We start from the raw sequence: 17,894 nt of genomic DNA on the forward strand, positions 1-17,894 counted from the left end.
ATCACTAAGAAGGAACTGAAATAAAAGAGACAGGAATAAGGCAGATTTAACCAAAATAGTAAGAAAACTGGAATCAAAACTAGAAAACAACCTAACAACAGGGGGTCCTGAGAGAAAACACAAAAACTGCATACAAATTATATGTATGCAGTTGAACTGAACTAATGCCGAAAAATATTTTTCCATTCATTGTTAAGAAGGGCTATAAATAATATTGTACATGTTTTAATGTAAAGGAAATAATAAATTTTCTAAAATGATATCTCTCATGAATCGCCTCATTTCCAAGCAGAAATAAACTTTGTGGTTAAATACATTTACTGAGGGTATGAATAATTACAGGTTGAACTAAATGTAATTCTGGGGATTTTCTGTGATCCTTTCTGACCTCTTTGCAAACCAAGTATTTGGCAAAGAATGCAAATTATTAACTGTCAAGAAAATCCTACTTGTATAGCTGACCTTTACTGCTGTTCTGTGAGATTTTCTATAATTTCTGGCTCATATAAACCCAAGAAGACTGAATGCTAAAGTGGTATCAAGTAGTGTTGAAATACTGCATTGGATTATGAAACTGCACAATTTTTCAAGCAAATTGCTGCAGATCCTTTTCTTAATTTTCTCTTCTAAAAGATTTAATTGTTTTTTATTTGAACTGCAAGTGAGACCAGTCACATTAAAGAGGGGAAATGTTGGAAATTATTTTTATATCGCAAAAAAACAGACATTTTCAACAGTGAGTGTGCATCTACACACTCAGCAGCAATCATTTGCATGATTGCATTACAAAGAACATAAATAGTTGGTCATCACAGTCAAACGTAGAGCAAATGCTTGAGAAAAAAGCAAGAGTTAGCTGAACACTCAGAGGACAGGGTGCAGATCTGAAATGAATTTCTATAATCAGTCTAAAACTCAATTTGAGCTTTTTCCTTTGATTGTAAGATCAGAGAATGGCTCTTTTTTAAAACAGAATACTTACTTAAATAAGCTGCATAATAAGGAGCTCTGGAGCTAGGCAGAAATACTTCCAACATTTCCCGCTCTAGTGAGCCTTGGTGGGGGCTGAGTTGATGGTTTTGGAGAAAGTGGTGGTGATTTAGGGGATGGAGAAGGTGTTGGTGACGGACAGGCGTCGCTTTACCAAATGTGGAGAATGACCTATCTGTCATTTGCTCCTGGCTTTCAAATACCTCTGTATCTGGGACTGAGTCCATGCCGGGAACATGGAGGTTGCTGCGGTAGTCTAGACCCTGGCGCCCATCAGAGGGCACAAAGCTGGGCATCCAGCAGCGATCAGAGTGCCCCAGGGCCTTGCACTCTTCTGTGCAGTTAGAAAACAGATCAGCACCTGCAGATTGAAGCACGGAAAGGAGGACAAAAGAGTGTAAAGTTACATAAGACTAGGATATAATAGAGAGATGAAACACAGGCATACTATGTGTAACCATAATTGATCTCTTTTGCTGTGCTTGATTCCTCATGTCAGAGGTTTGTATCTCAGAAAAGTTACGGTCAAAACTTCCCACACAATGATTAGAAAAAACTCAGCTGATATGCAGACACGGAGAACAAGCCATTGATTGTGGTAAAATATCCCACATATAAAATTCTATGTTCATCTTTTTAGATTGTCATTTGAGTCTTTCTAGACATTTCACTTAACAGACCAATGCAGTGGTTTTATGCATAACAGCCACATAAGGAGCGTCCATTTAGTTCAGCACAGCAGTGCAAATTCTTTGTGTTGGAAGAAAAAAAACTTTAAAAACTTAACCTTTATAAACATTAAATTAAAGCAATATGTTAGTGAGATACAGAACAGTTTTTTTTTTTTATCCAAAAGGATTGTCAGCATCGAAAAAAAAGCTTTACATTGCCTGACATTGAGTTTGGAATTAACAGGAGCCTACGGGCCTAATTTCAGATAAACTGGCTGTCAGAATTTAAATTTACCTGAGGACTGAATTTTCATATTACTGTTTCCCAAACTAATGTTCTAATGAAACAACCTACCGATCCATTCATCCATTCATCTATCCTATCTTGTGGTGCTGCACAGATTGAAGTTACATCACCTTCATCTTTATCCAAACGAAGTTTGCTTTATATCTTGGAGCTAAATTTTGCTTTAGTTACTTAAATCATCTTATGTCCAGATAACCAAGCCAATGGCCCCTGCTTGAATTTTGTTTCCAACTTTGCTACTAATAATAATAAGAAGAAGATAATTATAATAAAAATAATATTAATAAATTGTTTAAAGGCACCATTAGTAGACACATGAGGTCCCTGGTCATTTAAAGTAACTCAAACGATTGTAACGTAATTCTAACCAAGATTGGATTCTTTAAAAACAAAGTGAGGCAACTATAAGAGCAGACATGATTGCAGATTGCAGATTATAGCGCTATCACTTCTGGTATTATCTAGGTTTTGCTGGGACTTTGTATAGCGAGCAGAACTCAACTATCACCTCAGGTTATCCTCAGGTTAGCTGATGCTCCAGGCATTATTGAAGAAAACCTCCCTCTCTTCAACCTTTAAATTCAACGAGAAACCAAGCAGTGTTGGATTACCAACCTGCCCGGCCACTGGGCCTTCTCACCCATTCTTCAAGCCTTTTGTGCTGTGTGAAAAGCTGGGTATAGGGAGAACTGGAAACCTGATTTTGGCTCTTTCATGTCAAGTAATTATATGTGAGGCTTTTTACTCCCTGAATTCTTGGTGAAAATTACCTTTTGTCAGGAACAAAAGAAGAACGCAGTTAGCAGAAACATTAGAGTACAGTGCAGCTACTCCGCCCCAATGTAAGCTTTCAACCCATTATTTTTTCTCAGCTCCATATGTTTTTGTTTTTTTTTATGGTTGTAAGGGCTCTATTCAGCAAATGCATGTTTTTTAAAACCTTAATCCTCTTGTTGTGTATGTGTGTCTAAGGGCTAAAATCTGCACTGTCCAGCTAGGGCTATCTGCCTCTAATCCCTTTGAATACAGACTGTGATTAGTCTAAGACTGTAAGACTGTTGCCATCTTAGTAACCAATGTGTGTGTATGTATGGTGTGTGTGTGTGCGGGTGGGGGTGGGCGTGCATGTGCGAGTGTGTGTGTGTCTGTAGGGGTCAGCAATGGGGGAATTTGCTTTGTTACAAAGCGGATTAATTTGGCTTGCTGTCGCTAACAGCTTGGAAAAGTTTCCTGTCTCCTAACGAGAGGGTTTCATATTAAATATTAACCCACATGGCATAAATACAGTACCATGTCACCATCAAACACACCTCCATACATGGCAGATACATTGCATACATGGCAGCCAACAGACGGGCTGCATTCAAAAATGTAAGCAAAAAAAGATTAACAGAGAAATGTTACATTAAGATTGATTTCCATTTCAGAAAGGAATCAGGAGAGTCAGTGGTACATGGACTGAGCAAGATCTGAGACACACTGAGAAAGAAATCAAGCCACAAAGCCAGACCAAGTCTTGCTAGTTTTAGCAAGACTAGATGTTCCCTCAACTTCTCTCTAAAACACTGTCAGCCAGCAAGGAGCAACAAAGCAATGCAGCTATACTGTACAGCTACAATCTGCTGCCCAAACACCCACACTAAACTACCCTTAAAGGAGAGGGTTTTGAGAGGTACGGGGGAAACGGGTTCCTTTCCAGTGTCAGAACACCTCATCTCAGCTTGGTATTCTGCAAGGAACTCACACAGGGCAAACACAGAGTTCTGATAATAACCTTCATTTGGTAATTGCTATGCAGAGGTCTGAAAAATAAATTACTGATCACTGAGCTGTTACTGCAGTGATAATATGAACCACAGGCATAATAAGGAATTCATCATGCAGCAGGGAGAGAAAGAAGCAGAGAGGCTAGAGGAGGGATTGAAAAGTGGATAAGGACCGCAACTCAATCTACTCCAAGTATGTCACACTGGCTATATTAATAAAATGTTCTTTAAAACATGTTGCAGGAGGGGAAGCAGGTCCCTGGGGGGCGTCTTAAGGTGGGAAGAGCAGTAAATGAGGTGAGATTTATGTAAGGAATGAACTCAGCCCAGGCGTCATTTTCAAAAACCAGCAGTGTCAGCAGATGAGTGCTTCATTTATAAGGGATTTTTATAGACAAGTACATGAAATTAGTCTGACATCAATCAATAAAGAACACGGAATATTAATGACTAAATAACTTGTAACTAAATGCATTAACTCCATTTAGGTTTATGTCTTGAATTCACCTCAAATCACAAAACAGGTGTGTGTATACTGTTAATTAGTATTCTACTTACACCGTGGATCATATTGAATCATGGGAATTAAAAAATATGCCTCTGCACACGCACACACACACACACGCACACCCCCATACACGCCCACGCCAACACACACACACACACACACACACACATATATATATATATATATATATATATATATATATATATATATATATATATATATATATATATATATATATACATACAGTACAGACCAAAAGTTTGGACACACCTTCTAATTCAATGGGTTTTCTTTATTTTCATGACTATTTATAAGGCAAGAAATCCCACTTATTAACCTGACAGGGCACACCTATGAAGTGAAAACCATTTCAGGTGACTACCTCTTGAAGCTCATCAAGAAAATGCAGAGTGTGTGCAAAGCAGTAATCACAGCAAAAGGTTGCTACTTTGAAGAAACTAGAATATAAGGGCTATTTTCAGTTGCTTTACACTTTTTTGTTTAGTGCATATTTCCACATGTGTTATTCATAGTTTTGATGCCTTCAGTGTGAATCTACAATGTCAATAGTCATGAAAATAAAGGAAACTCATTGAATTAAAAGGTGTGTCCAAACCTTTGGTCTGTACTGTATATATATATATATGTCCTCATGGTTATTCCACCAAATATTGATTCCTGAATTCTTCCTGAGTGAAAAACATTAGTATTGTTGAAATTAATATGAACTTGTTTTCTTTGAGGTCTGAATGCGCTGCTTCTTTTTCATTATTTTAACCATTTCTCATTTTATGCAAATAAATACAAAATTTTTGCTTGGTACTTCGGAGACATGTTGTCAGTAGTTCATAGAAAAAAAGAACAATGTTCATTTTACTCAAACATATATCTATAAAAAGTAAAATCAGAGAAAATGATCATTTTAAGTGGTCTCTTAATTTTTTCCAGAGATGTACATGTAAATGTTGATATCTGTTAAGATCTGCAATCTTACCAGGTCCCTCTCAGAAAACAGATTGTAGATCTCAACTACAGCGTTTCTCCGAGTGTATTATAAGCCTGGCAGGCCCCAGGCTTGACTTGCCCCCTCACCGGACTAAGCCTTGCTTGTTTTTATTTATTTTTTTTATTAAATTGTTTAAAATATTTTTGTATATACCGGTGACCCCAAACTGCATGCGTCAGTTTGCGCTCCTGCGCTGAGCATTTCTCCAACAGAGCAGAATCACTATTTAAAGACGGGTTTATAGTTGATGCATTGAACAGAGCACACAGCCGGGAGCGCACCAATCACATCCCTGAAGCCTCTGAGTGTTGGCCGCCTAGAGCGCTGCCGCTGCATTTCTCCAGTTCACCTTGTCACGGAGCGCAAGCTCCATCTTTCACTCAAACAAGATGATTTGGCATATGTTCTTTTAGAGAAGCTTTAGCTGCATTTATATCAACCACATGTAAGGAATCATGTTCCTCTGGAAAATGCTTCAGTAAGAAAGGAGCCAAGTTTAAAAGCCACTAAACTGCTTGCTCTTATAAATATAAAAGCAAAAGTCGTGCTTTCAGAGGTGCAGATTGTGCATACTTTGTTCACATCTTTGTGAACAAAGAATTATGTGTGGTGTGTGTGTTTACATTTCACAAATGCTGGCCCAGCCACTGAGCTGATAAAATGTATGTGTGTGTTCCTCGGTGGGACAGTGCATTAGTGGAACAGGGATTCAGCCGATGGCGGAGCTGTAGTTCTCACAGTCAGCACGCTGTTTTCTGTTTTTGTTTTTTGCTGTGCCACAATGCATCAAACTGCACCACATCAACTATGGCTCCAGTCAGGCAGAGTTGCTGCGCGCAGCCACCAGAGAAATTCATCCCCTAATGCCCAGACTATCCAAAAAAACAGTCTCTGTGGCCCTGATTATAAACTCAATAGACACAAAATGGAACAGCTTGGTCCCTATTAGCGTGACATAAATTAAATCTCCGCATTTGTCCCTCTGTTTCCAGCAGAGAGATGCACAGTGCAGCGGGTCTAGCTCATCATGCTGCGCCAGACAAGCTTGTATGAACCTTGAGCAGAATTTGACTTAGGGGCCCTATTCTTGCTAAGAACATCAGCACCACTATAATGTTTCACTATAGACTTGGTGAAATCTGGGAAAGGGGCTCTGATTTAATTGGCTGAGTTTAAAAGCAATCAGTTATCATTGTAATTTGCTGAGATATATATGTAAAAAAAACAAGCTCAAACACATAGATTAAAAACAACTCATAGTATCAGATTTTAGCTATGGTTACAAAGCAATCTAACTATGAAGATTGTTCTTTGCACCTAGTAAACATGCCAGCTAAATCCATCCTTCTACCCATCTATTATCTTAAACTCTTATCCCTAGTGGGGTCAGCAGGGTTGCTGGTTCTTACCTCCAGTGGTCAACAGGTGAGAGGCGGGGTCACGCTGAACAGGCTGCCAGTCCACCACAGGGCATTCACCAGCTCCTTAAAGTCTTTAATTTAAATGTTAAGCAATTTCAAATCTTTTAATTTATCTATGCTGAAACTATTATGTTTTATAGCACTGACATTCTCAAAAAACAAATGTTCAAATTCTATATCTGCAGTTGGTTAAAATGTTAGCATTTATTGGGCCCCTAAGGGCCTGTGGGCCTTAAGCAGCTGCTAAGTTCATTTATGCCTTGGTTTGGCTCTGAATGTGATCAACATTACATCCTGTCTTAAAGATCAACTGGCCGATTACTTAATTTGGATTTAACAGCAGTAGAAAAATTGCATATTTATTTTAATAGTATTTTTTTTGTTATTTTTAAAGCCATGGTTGTGTGTTTAACTATTGTTGGCAATGTCTTCCAGTAACATAATTACCCAGCAATATTTTACATTTCCTCTCAACTTAACATCTTTTAGTACAAAAAGGTTATTGGACCACTTCGGAGCCCCAACCACTGGGCTTAACAAGTGTGGTTAAAATTATATATATATATATATACAGTACAGACCAAAAGTTTGGACACACCTTTTAATTCAATGAGTTTCCTTTATTTTCATGACTATTGACATTGTAGATTCACACTGAAGGCATCAAAACTATGAATAACACATGTGGAAATATGCACTAAACAAAAAAGTGTAAAACAACTGAAAATACCCCTTATATTCTAGTTTCTTCAAAGTAGCAACCTTTTGCTGTGATTACTGCTTTGCACACACTCTGCATTTTCTTGATGAGCTTCAAGAGGTAGTCACCTGAAATGGTTTTCACTTCATAGGTGTGCCCTGTCAGGTTAATAAGTGGGATTTCTTGCCTTATAAATAGTCATGAAAATAAAGAAAACCCATTGAATTAGAAGGTGTGTCCAAATATATATAGATATATATAGATATAGATATATATATAGATATATATACTCCATCACCTGTAGATAGGAGTTTACTACACATATACACATAGCTTAGAAATAACATTTCAGGAATCAGGAATTGTGCAATTTTTAGACTTTGCTTTATTTCATCATCTAAGCTTGCAAAATTATTTTGCAAACTGATATACACATACTTTTAAGAGTGGTTTGCAGCACTTCTTCTTAAAGATAAGTTTGGTTACTAAGATGGCAAGATTTAAAGATAATTTAGTACTATCAAACTAAAATTTAAGTCTATCAATTTCCTTTATAACAACCTTCAAAAACTGTTTTATATTGCATATTTACAGAACACAAAATAGTTGTATCATCTGCAAATACAACAAATTTCAATATATTTGTCATGCTACATCTATCGTTAATATACAAAATAAATAAACTGGGACCCAGCACTGAGTCTTGGAACACCACAAGAATAATATAAAACATTAATATTTAGGTTGACGTGTTTGTACATATTGTTTTCTACTATCAAGATAACTTTTACCAAATATATATGTTACCTCTCTCACTTTCCATTTTATATATTAGCAATTTATAATCTATAGCATCAAATGCCTGTTTCTGGTCAATAAATATCTCCACTGGATATTTTCTGTTTTGTATGCATTATGTTACATGTTCCTCTACTTCTCTATTCTTGCCAGTGACAAAGTTCCAAATTATTATGTGGAATGTACAGAAAAAGATTAACCTGTATGATCAAAAGTAGATTACTATGAACTTTTTTACGGAAATTATGTGGCTGGACTCTAGCCATATCCAGTCTTTGCGGTCAGTAATAGCACAAGTTGTAGAATATCACCTCATTGATACCATGATTTTAATGTGCTGTGACTGTGCAAGGTGCAGCCTGAGAAAATACCTGCTCTGATCTGAGCAGCAGCACTGTGACCCAAAGTGCTATGGGGCATCAAAACCAAAGTTCATGATGTTTCTGTGTGTGTTACAGGTGTCTTCTGGACTCATTAGGACTCCTTAACTGCCTCTTCAGTGAGACAAAACTGAGTAATGATTGGTTAGGGAGCAACACAACAGACTGCCTGAGGCAGCAAAAAATATTAACCGCATAAAACACGCAGTCAGAGGACCAAAGGCATAAAAGAAGCCACATCAACAAAAAATAAAAAGACTGCAGAAGAAATGAAATGTTCATAAAGGTAACAAGCCCCATATCCACTTCAAACAAATCAAAGAGGAGGTTCTATTTGCCAGAATGTATGACTTTGAGTTTCATTTTTTTTCTCAAGAATGATTCAGTTCTTTATTTAGTGAGTAAAAATCTAAAGGAATCCATATGTCCAAAAGATAAAGAGATTCAGTTAGCGTGGCATATAATGGACAACAACAATATGTATTCTGTGGAAACCTATTTAGTTCAGATCAGTTTTTTATAGCACCAAATTGCAAATAACAAGACAAACATGTAAATTCAAATTCAGACGTATTTAATCATTTCAGTCTAATGCTGTCAGAATGTCAGTCGGCTGGTTTTTAACATCTGTTTTTCTGCATGTTTTTATTTAAATTTTAAATAGTTTGTTTTTTATGCACAGCTATTGGATTGGAGAATGCTATTTATGACAACTGTACAGACTTTTTATGTTATAATATTTGCACAGTATTTTGTACAATGTATGTATATGACATAATCCACAGAAAATAACCTGTTTAAAATGATTCCACTAGCTGCCAGCTCTGACGCAAAACACTGGGCCCTTTTTGCTTCCCTGACAGTCCAAGACATCAGCGTACAACATGAAATGCTTGTTCCTGAAAGTGGAAGAGAATGAACAATAAGGTCTGCCAGTGAACTCTCCGTTTCTCTAATAAATAAAAAGGTCCTGGTGCTTTGTAATTATATCTGCTGCAGAAACTAATGGTTGAAGAAATACACATTTACTGACATTACACTCAAGCTAAAGGGCCATGAAGTCTGACATAGCCTGCTCTAACAATAGATAGGTAAAAGTTTATACACTACATTTATCATTAATACACTTGTCTGAGACAAAGAGCAGCTGTCTGATCAAAAGACTGATAGTGATCAAAAATACAAAAATTATATGAATTTCAATGTTCAGTTATGTCATGTTTATTTTTCCTCTTGGATTTTACAACCCTATAGTCTAATCTTCTTCAATTTAGAAGATTTATTGCACTTTGACTTTCTTTCTTTCTTTCTTTGTGTGTGTGTGGGGGTGTGCGGGTGTGTGTGTGTGTGTGCGTGTGGGTGGGGGTGTGTGTGTGTGTGCATGCGTGCGTGCGTGTGCGGTCTGTAGGGGTGAGCATGTGTGTGCACGCATGCATGTGTGTGTGCGTGCTTTTAAGAAGTTTTTGACCTTTAACTTTTTCTGTTCTACATATTTCCATAAGATCTAATGTTCCATGAGAATATTCAATAAATATAATGACCAAGGTAAACAAACAAAATAAAAACTAGTTGGTAAATGAACAAACTAATTGGGCTGACCACATTAAACCGTAATTACACACTTCAGTTTTCTTTCATCACTTCAAATTAAAATTTTATTTGCCTTTCACCTTGCTGTAGGTACACCTAAATTTCTTCAGTGTGATGAGTGAGAGATTTCTGTTCTATTCCTTCTCTTGTATTCTATAATATTATTTGAGGAAATTTGTCCAGCTTAGCATAACATTTTAGTTCTGTTTACTGAGGCCTACTGCTAGGATCCCTGCTGTGGAGCTCTGTCCACAGAAGGTCCAACTATCGAGAGCTCAGCTCTGAATAAACACACGACACTGGCATATGAAACTCAGTGGGCCTGTATTATATGAGCTCTGGTAGGTTCATTTCGGAAAAAAGAAAAAAGCCAAGCAGTCAAGGAAGGGAGCCGAAAAAAGGAAAGTGGCAAAGGACTGTTTTTGGACAGTAACAGCATGAAGGAATTCATTAATTCATCTTATGAACAAATGAATTGCCTGTTTTGTTCACCACAGGCACAACCTATTTGGTCGGCTTCCCAGTTCTTTGGTGTGAGCGCAGCCTCATTAAAAAGCCCGTCACATCTTGTCAAGTAGTCACAAGACGAACTGAGCGCGCTCACCAGGAGCAAGCTACTATATATTTACAAACAACAGAGTACCCACTCACATTTTATCATCATGTGACAAAATACATAAGTACAAGTGCTATTCATATAGCTGAAAGCCAAGCTCTTCTAAGAAACTTTTATAAGACTTTAGAAAAGAATTAACATAACTTGATTCTTAAACACTGACTGACAGAAACAGTAAATCATCTCAGATGATTTTGACTCTGACATAATTGCAGATGTAATTAAAACAAGTTTTAATTTGACAAGCCTCGCTCAGTTTCAGGCTGGAGGGGCAGGCAGCAGTCTGCTTCTGGAGACACACTGCATAGCAACCACATGCAAATCAGCAAACCCTACTCTGTCTTACTCAAACCTGAGAGCAACTCATTTGCTCCTTTAACTTCCAGCACAAAACATTCAAATAAAATGGCTGAAGAAAAAGGTGAGGCACACTGATCTTACCAGAGGAATGTCCTCGATTTGTGGCATCGTGGTCACTGTCTCCTTGCTCGCTATCTCCGTGGCCACTGTCTTTAGAGCTGACCAGATCTGCCTCCTGGAATGCTGAGCTAAAATCAAAGAACATCAAATCAAAATCTAAACACTGACTTTTCTGGTACAGTCTCATGATGATGAGGCATTTAGTAGGTGAAACAGGTGTGGAAAAAGGCCTGAGCAGCACCAGGCTGCAGCGGGAAGCCCTTTCTGTATTTACCTGTTGACACGCCTCGGCCTCTCCACCAGGTAGCTGAGTTCGGTTCGCTGGTGTTTGGTCTGAAACAAGAAGGAATGGCGTTCAGTCTGTTGCTCAAGCATTACATGTAACACAGTTAAAGAAAAATGCAGCAATCAAAAATAGGAATAACCAGCTCTCCAAAAATATAGAAAAGTTTTAAAAAGGCAAAAAAGGAGCAACAATACAACACACACTGTGTCACACTGATCAGGGCAGTAAAAACTAGAGCTTTTCTCTTACATATGATGTGGAGTGTGTGCACGGTTCGGACTCTATGCTTCAGCGTAGAACAAGGCTGCCACTCAACAACATTCCGATATATTAGCATAATGCAAATGCTACTCTACATCAAAGTAGCAGAGTAGCATGTGTGTTATGTGTGTCACACACACGCAGCTCTATATGCAGTTAGCAGCCTCTGAGCAAATACAGCTGAAAACATAGGAGGCAATAGCAAAATTATGTTGTTTCTTTGATTTTATTTTACTTATAGCTCTATGTTTGAATAAAATGAACTTGTTTTATTTTACAGACATTTCTCCCAAACTCCAAATAAACATTATGAACTTTTTTGTCTACAAAGGACAAATTAACAATAATAAAAATGCTGCACTTTCAGACCTGAAATAACACAAACACATTCAAATTCATTTTTATATCACATAGCACTAACGTTCTAACTTTGGAAGTGTTCATAAAATAATGCTTGGTGGAATAACCCTGATTTTCAGTCTTTCACATCATTACTGGGATCAGGTGTGTAGAGGTACTGATTAGGGACGGCTTGCAGTGGCCTCAGAGTTTTCTGCAGAGCTGTATGTTTTGTGTATGTAAGAGGCCCCCATGCACGGACAATATAGTTTTAAAGATGAGGAGTAAAAAACAAGCACACATTAAATGTTCGGTGCAGACCTCCCCTGCAACAGACAAACACTGTTTTTCTGTCTTGCCCTAAAATCTGCCAGAAGACACCATCCTATGATGTACTGCTGTATTACGCCTTATCAACAAACTGTAACTCCAGCAAGTTACTGGTTCCTGCATGTGATTAATATAAAGAATCACATCCGAAAACAAGAAGTCCAGTTTCTGCAACGGGTTTTCAGCATGTTAATGCTCTCTTAATGGAAGGGGAAATTCAGTCATAGGAATGAGAGGGACTCTTACCTCGTTTGATAAAATGCTGCCGTTTGATATGATGTCAGGCTGCTGGTCTGTGTACCCTGACCCTATGGCACCACACGGGTTGTGATCGGTGTCTGTGCTCCTAGATGGACTACACGGCTTTAGGAACATGAGGTCAGTTTTGGCAGACTCTGGAGTCAGACATACCTGATAGCAATAGTTCTGGTTTTGATGGTGGGAGCCGAAGCTCCCAGACTCCTCCACAGGGACTTGAGCCGTTCCAGGCCCGCTGACATTGACAGTGCTTTGCACAAGCATGATGTCCGCCTTGCTGAGCTTTTTCTTGCGGGATCTACCCTGCCGTGAGCAGCAGGAGCTGCATCCAAGACAGCAGTCACTAGTTAGGCAGGTATAAATGTTGAGCTTTTTGTCCTTCTGGCAGCGCACGGCCAGCACAATCATCACAAGGAGGAAGATGAAGGACACAGAACCGAGGGCAATGATTAGGATGAGGGTGAGGTCCAAAGCACCATCTTTGGCCTTGCTGGTGCCCACTTTGTCTCCCACACCCCGGCCTTCAGCCATGCTGTCTACCAGCATCACCAGTATGCTGGCACTGGAGGACAATGGAGGCTGGCCATGGTCTCTCACCTCAATCACCAGGTCATACTGCTGGTGGGGGTCTCGCTTAGCTGACACCCGCCTTGCGGTCCTGAGTTCACCAGTCCTCCAGTCCATCCTAAACATCCCGTTGTCGTTACCCCTCTGAATGCTGTAGGACAGGCGGGCATTCTCACCATCATCTGCATCCATGGCCACAACACGAGTCACCAGGTAGCCTGGCTCAGCGGAGCGAGGAAGGGGCTCCTTCGCAGTCCCATTTTTCCCCAGGGGCGCAAGTACCAGGGGCGCATTATCATTCTGATCAACAATTATGACTTTGACAGTTGCATTAGAGGAAAGCTCAGGGGCACCGGAGTCCTTGGCCCTGACCATAAAGGTGAAATCTTTTAGCTGCTCATAATCAAAAGACCTGAGTGCGTAAAGGTATCCTGTCTCCTCGTTGATAGACACATAGGTTTTAACTGACATGCCCTGAATGTCACACTCTAAGATGGAGTAAGTAATGAGAGCGTTCTGCCCTATATCAGGGTCCAGGGCCGTTACAGCGTGGATGTACGCTCCTGGTACGTTGTTCTCTGTCACATACACATCATAAACGGATTGAGTGAAAGTGGGCGCATTGTCGTTTTCATCTGACACCTGGACGCGGATGGACTTACTAGAAGCCAGCGAAGGAGTTCCTTTATCCCGCGCCACCACGGTCACGGAGTAGGAGTCTGCCTGCTCCCGGTTCAGGAGCCCATCAGTCACTATGGTGAAGTAATTCCTGAAAGAGGACTTTAATTTGAACGGTACATCACCCAGGATTTCCACGTGGATCTGTCCGTTCTCCTCTGCGTCACGGTCCGTCACACTTAACAGGGCAATGACGGTACCGGGAGCGGCTTTTTCACTCACCGACTCCTTGACAGTGCTGAAGGTGATTTCCGGTGCGTTGTCGTTCAAGTCCGCCACTTTGACCAACACTTTACAATGCGCGGGCACGGCGTTTGGCCCGAGGTCCTTAGCCTGGACAAAGATCTGATAGAGGCTGCTCTCTTCGAAATCCACCTCCCCACGGACTTCGATGCGTCCGGTCCGCGGGTCTATGCCGAACAGCTCCTTAACGCGACTGGAGATGTGGTTGCTGAAGGAGTAAACTATTTCCCCGTTCAGTCCCTCATCTAGGTCGGTGGCGTTCAGCTGGATGACCAGCGTGCCCACCGGTACGTTCTCCGAGAGACTCACCGTGTAGACGGGCTGCTCAAACACGGGCACATTATCGTTAGAGTCCAACACTTTGACTACCAGCAGCGCGGTGCCAGTCCGAGGAGGCTGTCCGCCGTCCACCGCAGTGAGCACGTACCTGTGCGCTGCCTGCTGCTCCCTGTCCAGAGGCTTCTCCAGGACAAGTTCTGCAAATTTATTTCCGTCGGTTTGGGTCTGCACGTCCAGGTAAAAGTAATTGTTGGTTGTGATATCATATGTGCGCAACGCGTTGGAGCCCACGTCCGGGTCGAACGCACTCTCCAAAGGGAACCGGGTGCCAGGGGTTGCGCTCTCTGAGATTTCCACCGTGATGTCTGTCTCCGGGAAGCTCGGTGGGTTGTCGTTAATGTCCACCACTTCAATTTCGACTCTGAACAGCTCCAGTGGGTTCTCCAAGAACACCTCCATGTTGAGCTGGCAGCTGGCACTCTGCTTGCAGATTTGCTCCCTATCGATTTTCTCGTTAACGAACAGGACGCCGTTCTCGAGGTTCACTTCCAGATATGGCGTTCTGGAACTAGGCACTACCTGGAATCGCCGGGAGGCCAGTTTGGTAAGGTCCAGCCCCAGGTCTTCAGCGATGTTCCCCACCAGCGTGCCATGCTCTGCCTCCTCCGGGACAGAGTAGCGGATCTGAGAGAGCGCTCCATCCGTAAAACACAGCGCTATCAAAACCACAATCATGACCGGAAAAGCAAGTGCACTTGGGTAAAAAAGAAATAAATACATCAGCAAAAAGCATTAATCTCACTGTCTTCTGATGAAGACAAAAAATCTCAACATTCTCCGGCCACTTCAGCCAGCAAGTAAAACTCTCCACAGTGCGTCAAAGTCCAAAAATAAGGAAGGCGTCTGGAATATGCAGTCCCTTTAAAAAAGAGACATTTGGGTCTTTTGGAGAAGTTCTAATGCTGTATAAACTCAGTTATTTCGGAGCTCCACTGTCTGGTTGTTCATAGGCGTCCTGAAGCTTCTAGCAAAGCTGTGCGCATCCTCACTCAGCCTGTAATCCACGGAGCAGACAGGAGTGTGCCCTCTTCACATCCATGGACCCAGACAGAAAAACCGAATCACACTGTTTTTACTCGGTCTCTGCTGATGATGCCTCGCTGCCTCTATGTAGTCCTCTTCACTCTGTACTGATGCTGTTCACTCAACTATTTGCTTTTTCCTCCGCATCGCGCCTCCCCCCGCGTCCCCGCGGCTGGAATTTACACTGAAGGCTCTCTCCTGATTGGTCTCTGGGCCTGCCTGTCAGAGTCCGTTTGGCCAGCCTCTCACTCACTGCTTCTCTGTCTCTCTTTACCTCGGAATGTTTCCCTTAAGACGCATAAAAAATAGACATCTTGAAGCTGAAGTTAACATTTACAGAAATCAAGTGATAAGCTGACAAATTGAGGCCCTCCTCCTGACACTACTAATGGAGCAGAGTGTGATCAGAGTGAGTTCAGCACTTGTTGACACGGTGGCAGGGCCTTTGTGAGCCCAAGGATATGCTGGGCGATCCGGGTTAATGCATGCAAATGTTGTGATATGCATGCAGTGAATCATTCGCCATTCATGTGCTGCTCTCAAGGCTGTGCTCTATAATTACACCCAGCAGTCTTGACGTTATTATTTCTCAACCAGCCACACAGCAGCAGCACAGAGAGGCAAGCAGACACTCTTATTCGCGGAACGCATGCGACCCCTTGCGGCGAACACTTTAACCAGGCAGTGATTTAAAAACCCACCTGACAAATGATGCTTATTGTGATTCTGGTTATTTTAACACGTAGACTGATACTTTATATGTGTAGTACTAAAAACTGACACCATCGTTAAAAAGAAGGAAAACACCAATCAGCACTGTGACTTTTGTATGTATTTATTTTAGAGTGACAGTTTTCATGTTTCAGCCACCTGGCTCTCATTCCAAGAGAAAATGTACGGTGGAAATAAAAAGCAAGCTAATGGAATGAGTTCCTACAAGATTTTAAGTAGTCACCTCTAACTCTGCATCGCTCTAGGTTAGCATTCCAAACCTGTGCTAGTTTAATATTTACTAGCAGCTATCTTTTAACCTTTTCACATTTATTTCACCATCCAAGCATCTGATAAAGGTCACTTTATATTATTTTGAAAACTAATCAAATGTGGTATTTACCCTTTTATACATATACATGTGCAATCTTTCTCTGCTGTTTTTTTTTATTTTAAATTTATACACTAAGGAAGAATGAAAGAATGAAAAACAGTAGTTTTTCCAGTAGTAGAGAAACTAGTAGAGAAACACAACTGCCATTCACTTTTTTACCTTTCATGATTCACTAAACGACTGCTATTTATTATTTTTTTGTTGTTGTTTTTTTTTCATTTAGAAAGTACTCCTGGGACTGAGCTGGGTTTTTCTGAATGTTAGTTCCTGTAACAGGAGAGTTTTCCTTTTTGTTGCCCTGGACTCTTTTTTGGGGAGGAATCGTCTTGAATAAACATGAAAACTGGGTTAAAATCATCAGTCTAGTTTATTAAACCCAAATAAGCGATAGCATTGTTTTAGGACAACAGAGAAATAGTTTACTGTTACAGCTCTGGTACATCGCCATGCTTACTTATGGAAAACTCAGAAAATGTCCCCAAACAACAGTTTCTGATTCATTTTCTAGGCCTCTTCAAAGCTATGCCATAAGGAGGGCATTCTCTTATGAAGTCATTTCCTTAACCACACATGTGTACAAGCATCTAAAAGAGATAGAGGAAAAACACAGAATCGTTTATCCATGACAATCAACCTGGTGAGGTGTGTTGATGTGACCCAAAACTACTAGATTGAAATCATAATCTCTATCGACAGTGCTAAGAAGTTGGTATTCTAGGGGAGAACTCAGGCCCAGTTGGTCCAGGTTGGTGGATACCAAACCGTTTCTCAGACACCTCCCAGGCCACCTGCACACAAATAGTTAGTTATAACATTGTGTGTCTTACATCCATCTGGTCTTCTGGTGGTGGACTCAGGTCTTTGATTTTTATGACTCCCTTTATCATTTTGTTTCTCCATTTTCCAAACAAGTTTCCGGAAATACCAGAATTTTAATTCCAATTCCTTTGTCAAATCCAGTAGCCAATTTTTTGTATAGAATTTGGCATGGCATGAGGACATATTCCTTTTCATAAATATGGTCAGATGATCAATTTGGAATCACCAGAGTCTATGTTATTATTTATAGGATAATTGTTGAAAGACGAAAGATATTTTGAGGTGTTTCGGAAGTTTTCCAAATCAGCAGTCCAAGGTTCAATACAGAATATTAAATGTTTTAAATTTTAAGTTTTATCTGTATAATATCTCCCTCTGTGTTTTCTTCTTTTAAAAGAAAACCAGTTTATTTTACTTAAAGACACATTGCAAATAAGAGTCTCTGTATTTGTTAAACAGATGTGAATTAAGAA

The 17,894-nt window shown here is 40.2% G+C and overlaps 1 protein-coding gene across 4 annotated transcripts in view; it reads right to left on the bottom strand.

Annotated features, from left to right (window-relative positions):
* Nucleotides 1-16,811, bottom strand: part of pcdh10b (protocadherin 10b) — a 31,896-nt gene extending 15,085 nt beyond the window's left edge. The window contains exons 1-4 of one of the 4 annotated variants that reach the window (XM_032554778.1): nt 12,636-16,806; nt 11,448-11,506; nt 11,195-11,301; nt 1,194-1,351 (exon numbers count right to left, since the gene is read on the bottom strand). In XM_032554778.1, the coding sequence (XP_032410669.1) occupies nt 1,194-1,351; nt 11,195-11,301; nt 11,448-11,506; nt 12,636-15,194 (2,883 nt within the window). In that variant the 5' untranslated portion in view covers nt 15,195-16,806. Of the gene's footprint in view, nt 1-1,193; nt 1,352-11,194; nt 11,302-11,447; nt 11,507-12,635 lie in introns of those variants that run through there. The other 3 variants (XM_032554779.1, XM_032554777.1, XR_004338035.1) reach the window with 3 other exon arrangements.
* Between the last annotated feature and the right edge of the window lie 1,083 nt (nt 16,812-17,894).

The sequence above is a fragment of the Xiphophorus hellerii genome, chromosome 23 (assembly GCF_003331165.1).
Source record: "Xiphophorus hellerii strain 12219 chromosome 23, Xiphophorus_hellerii-4.1, whole genome shotgun sequence".
Lineage (NCBI taxonomy): Eukaryota > Metazoa > Chordata > Actinopteri > Cyprinodontiformes > Poeciliidae > Xiphophorus > Xiphophorus hellerii.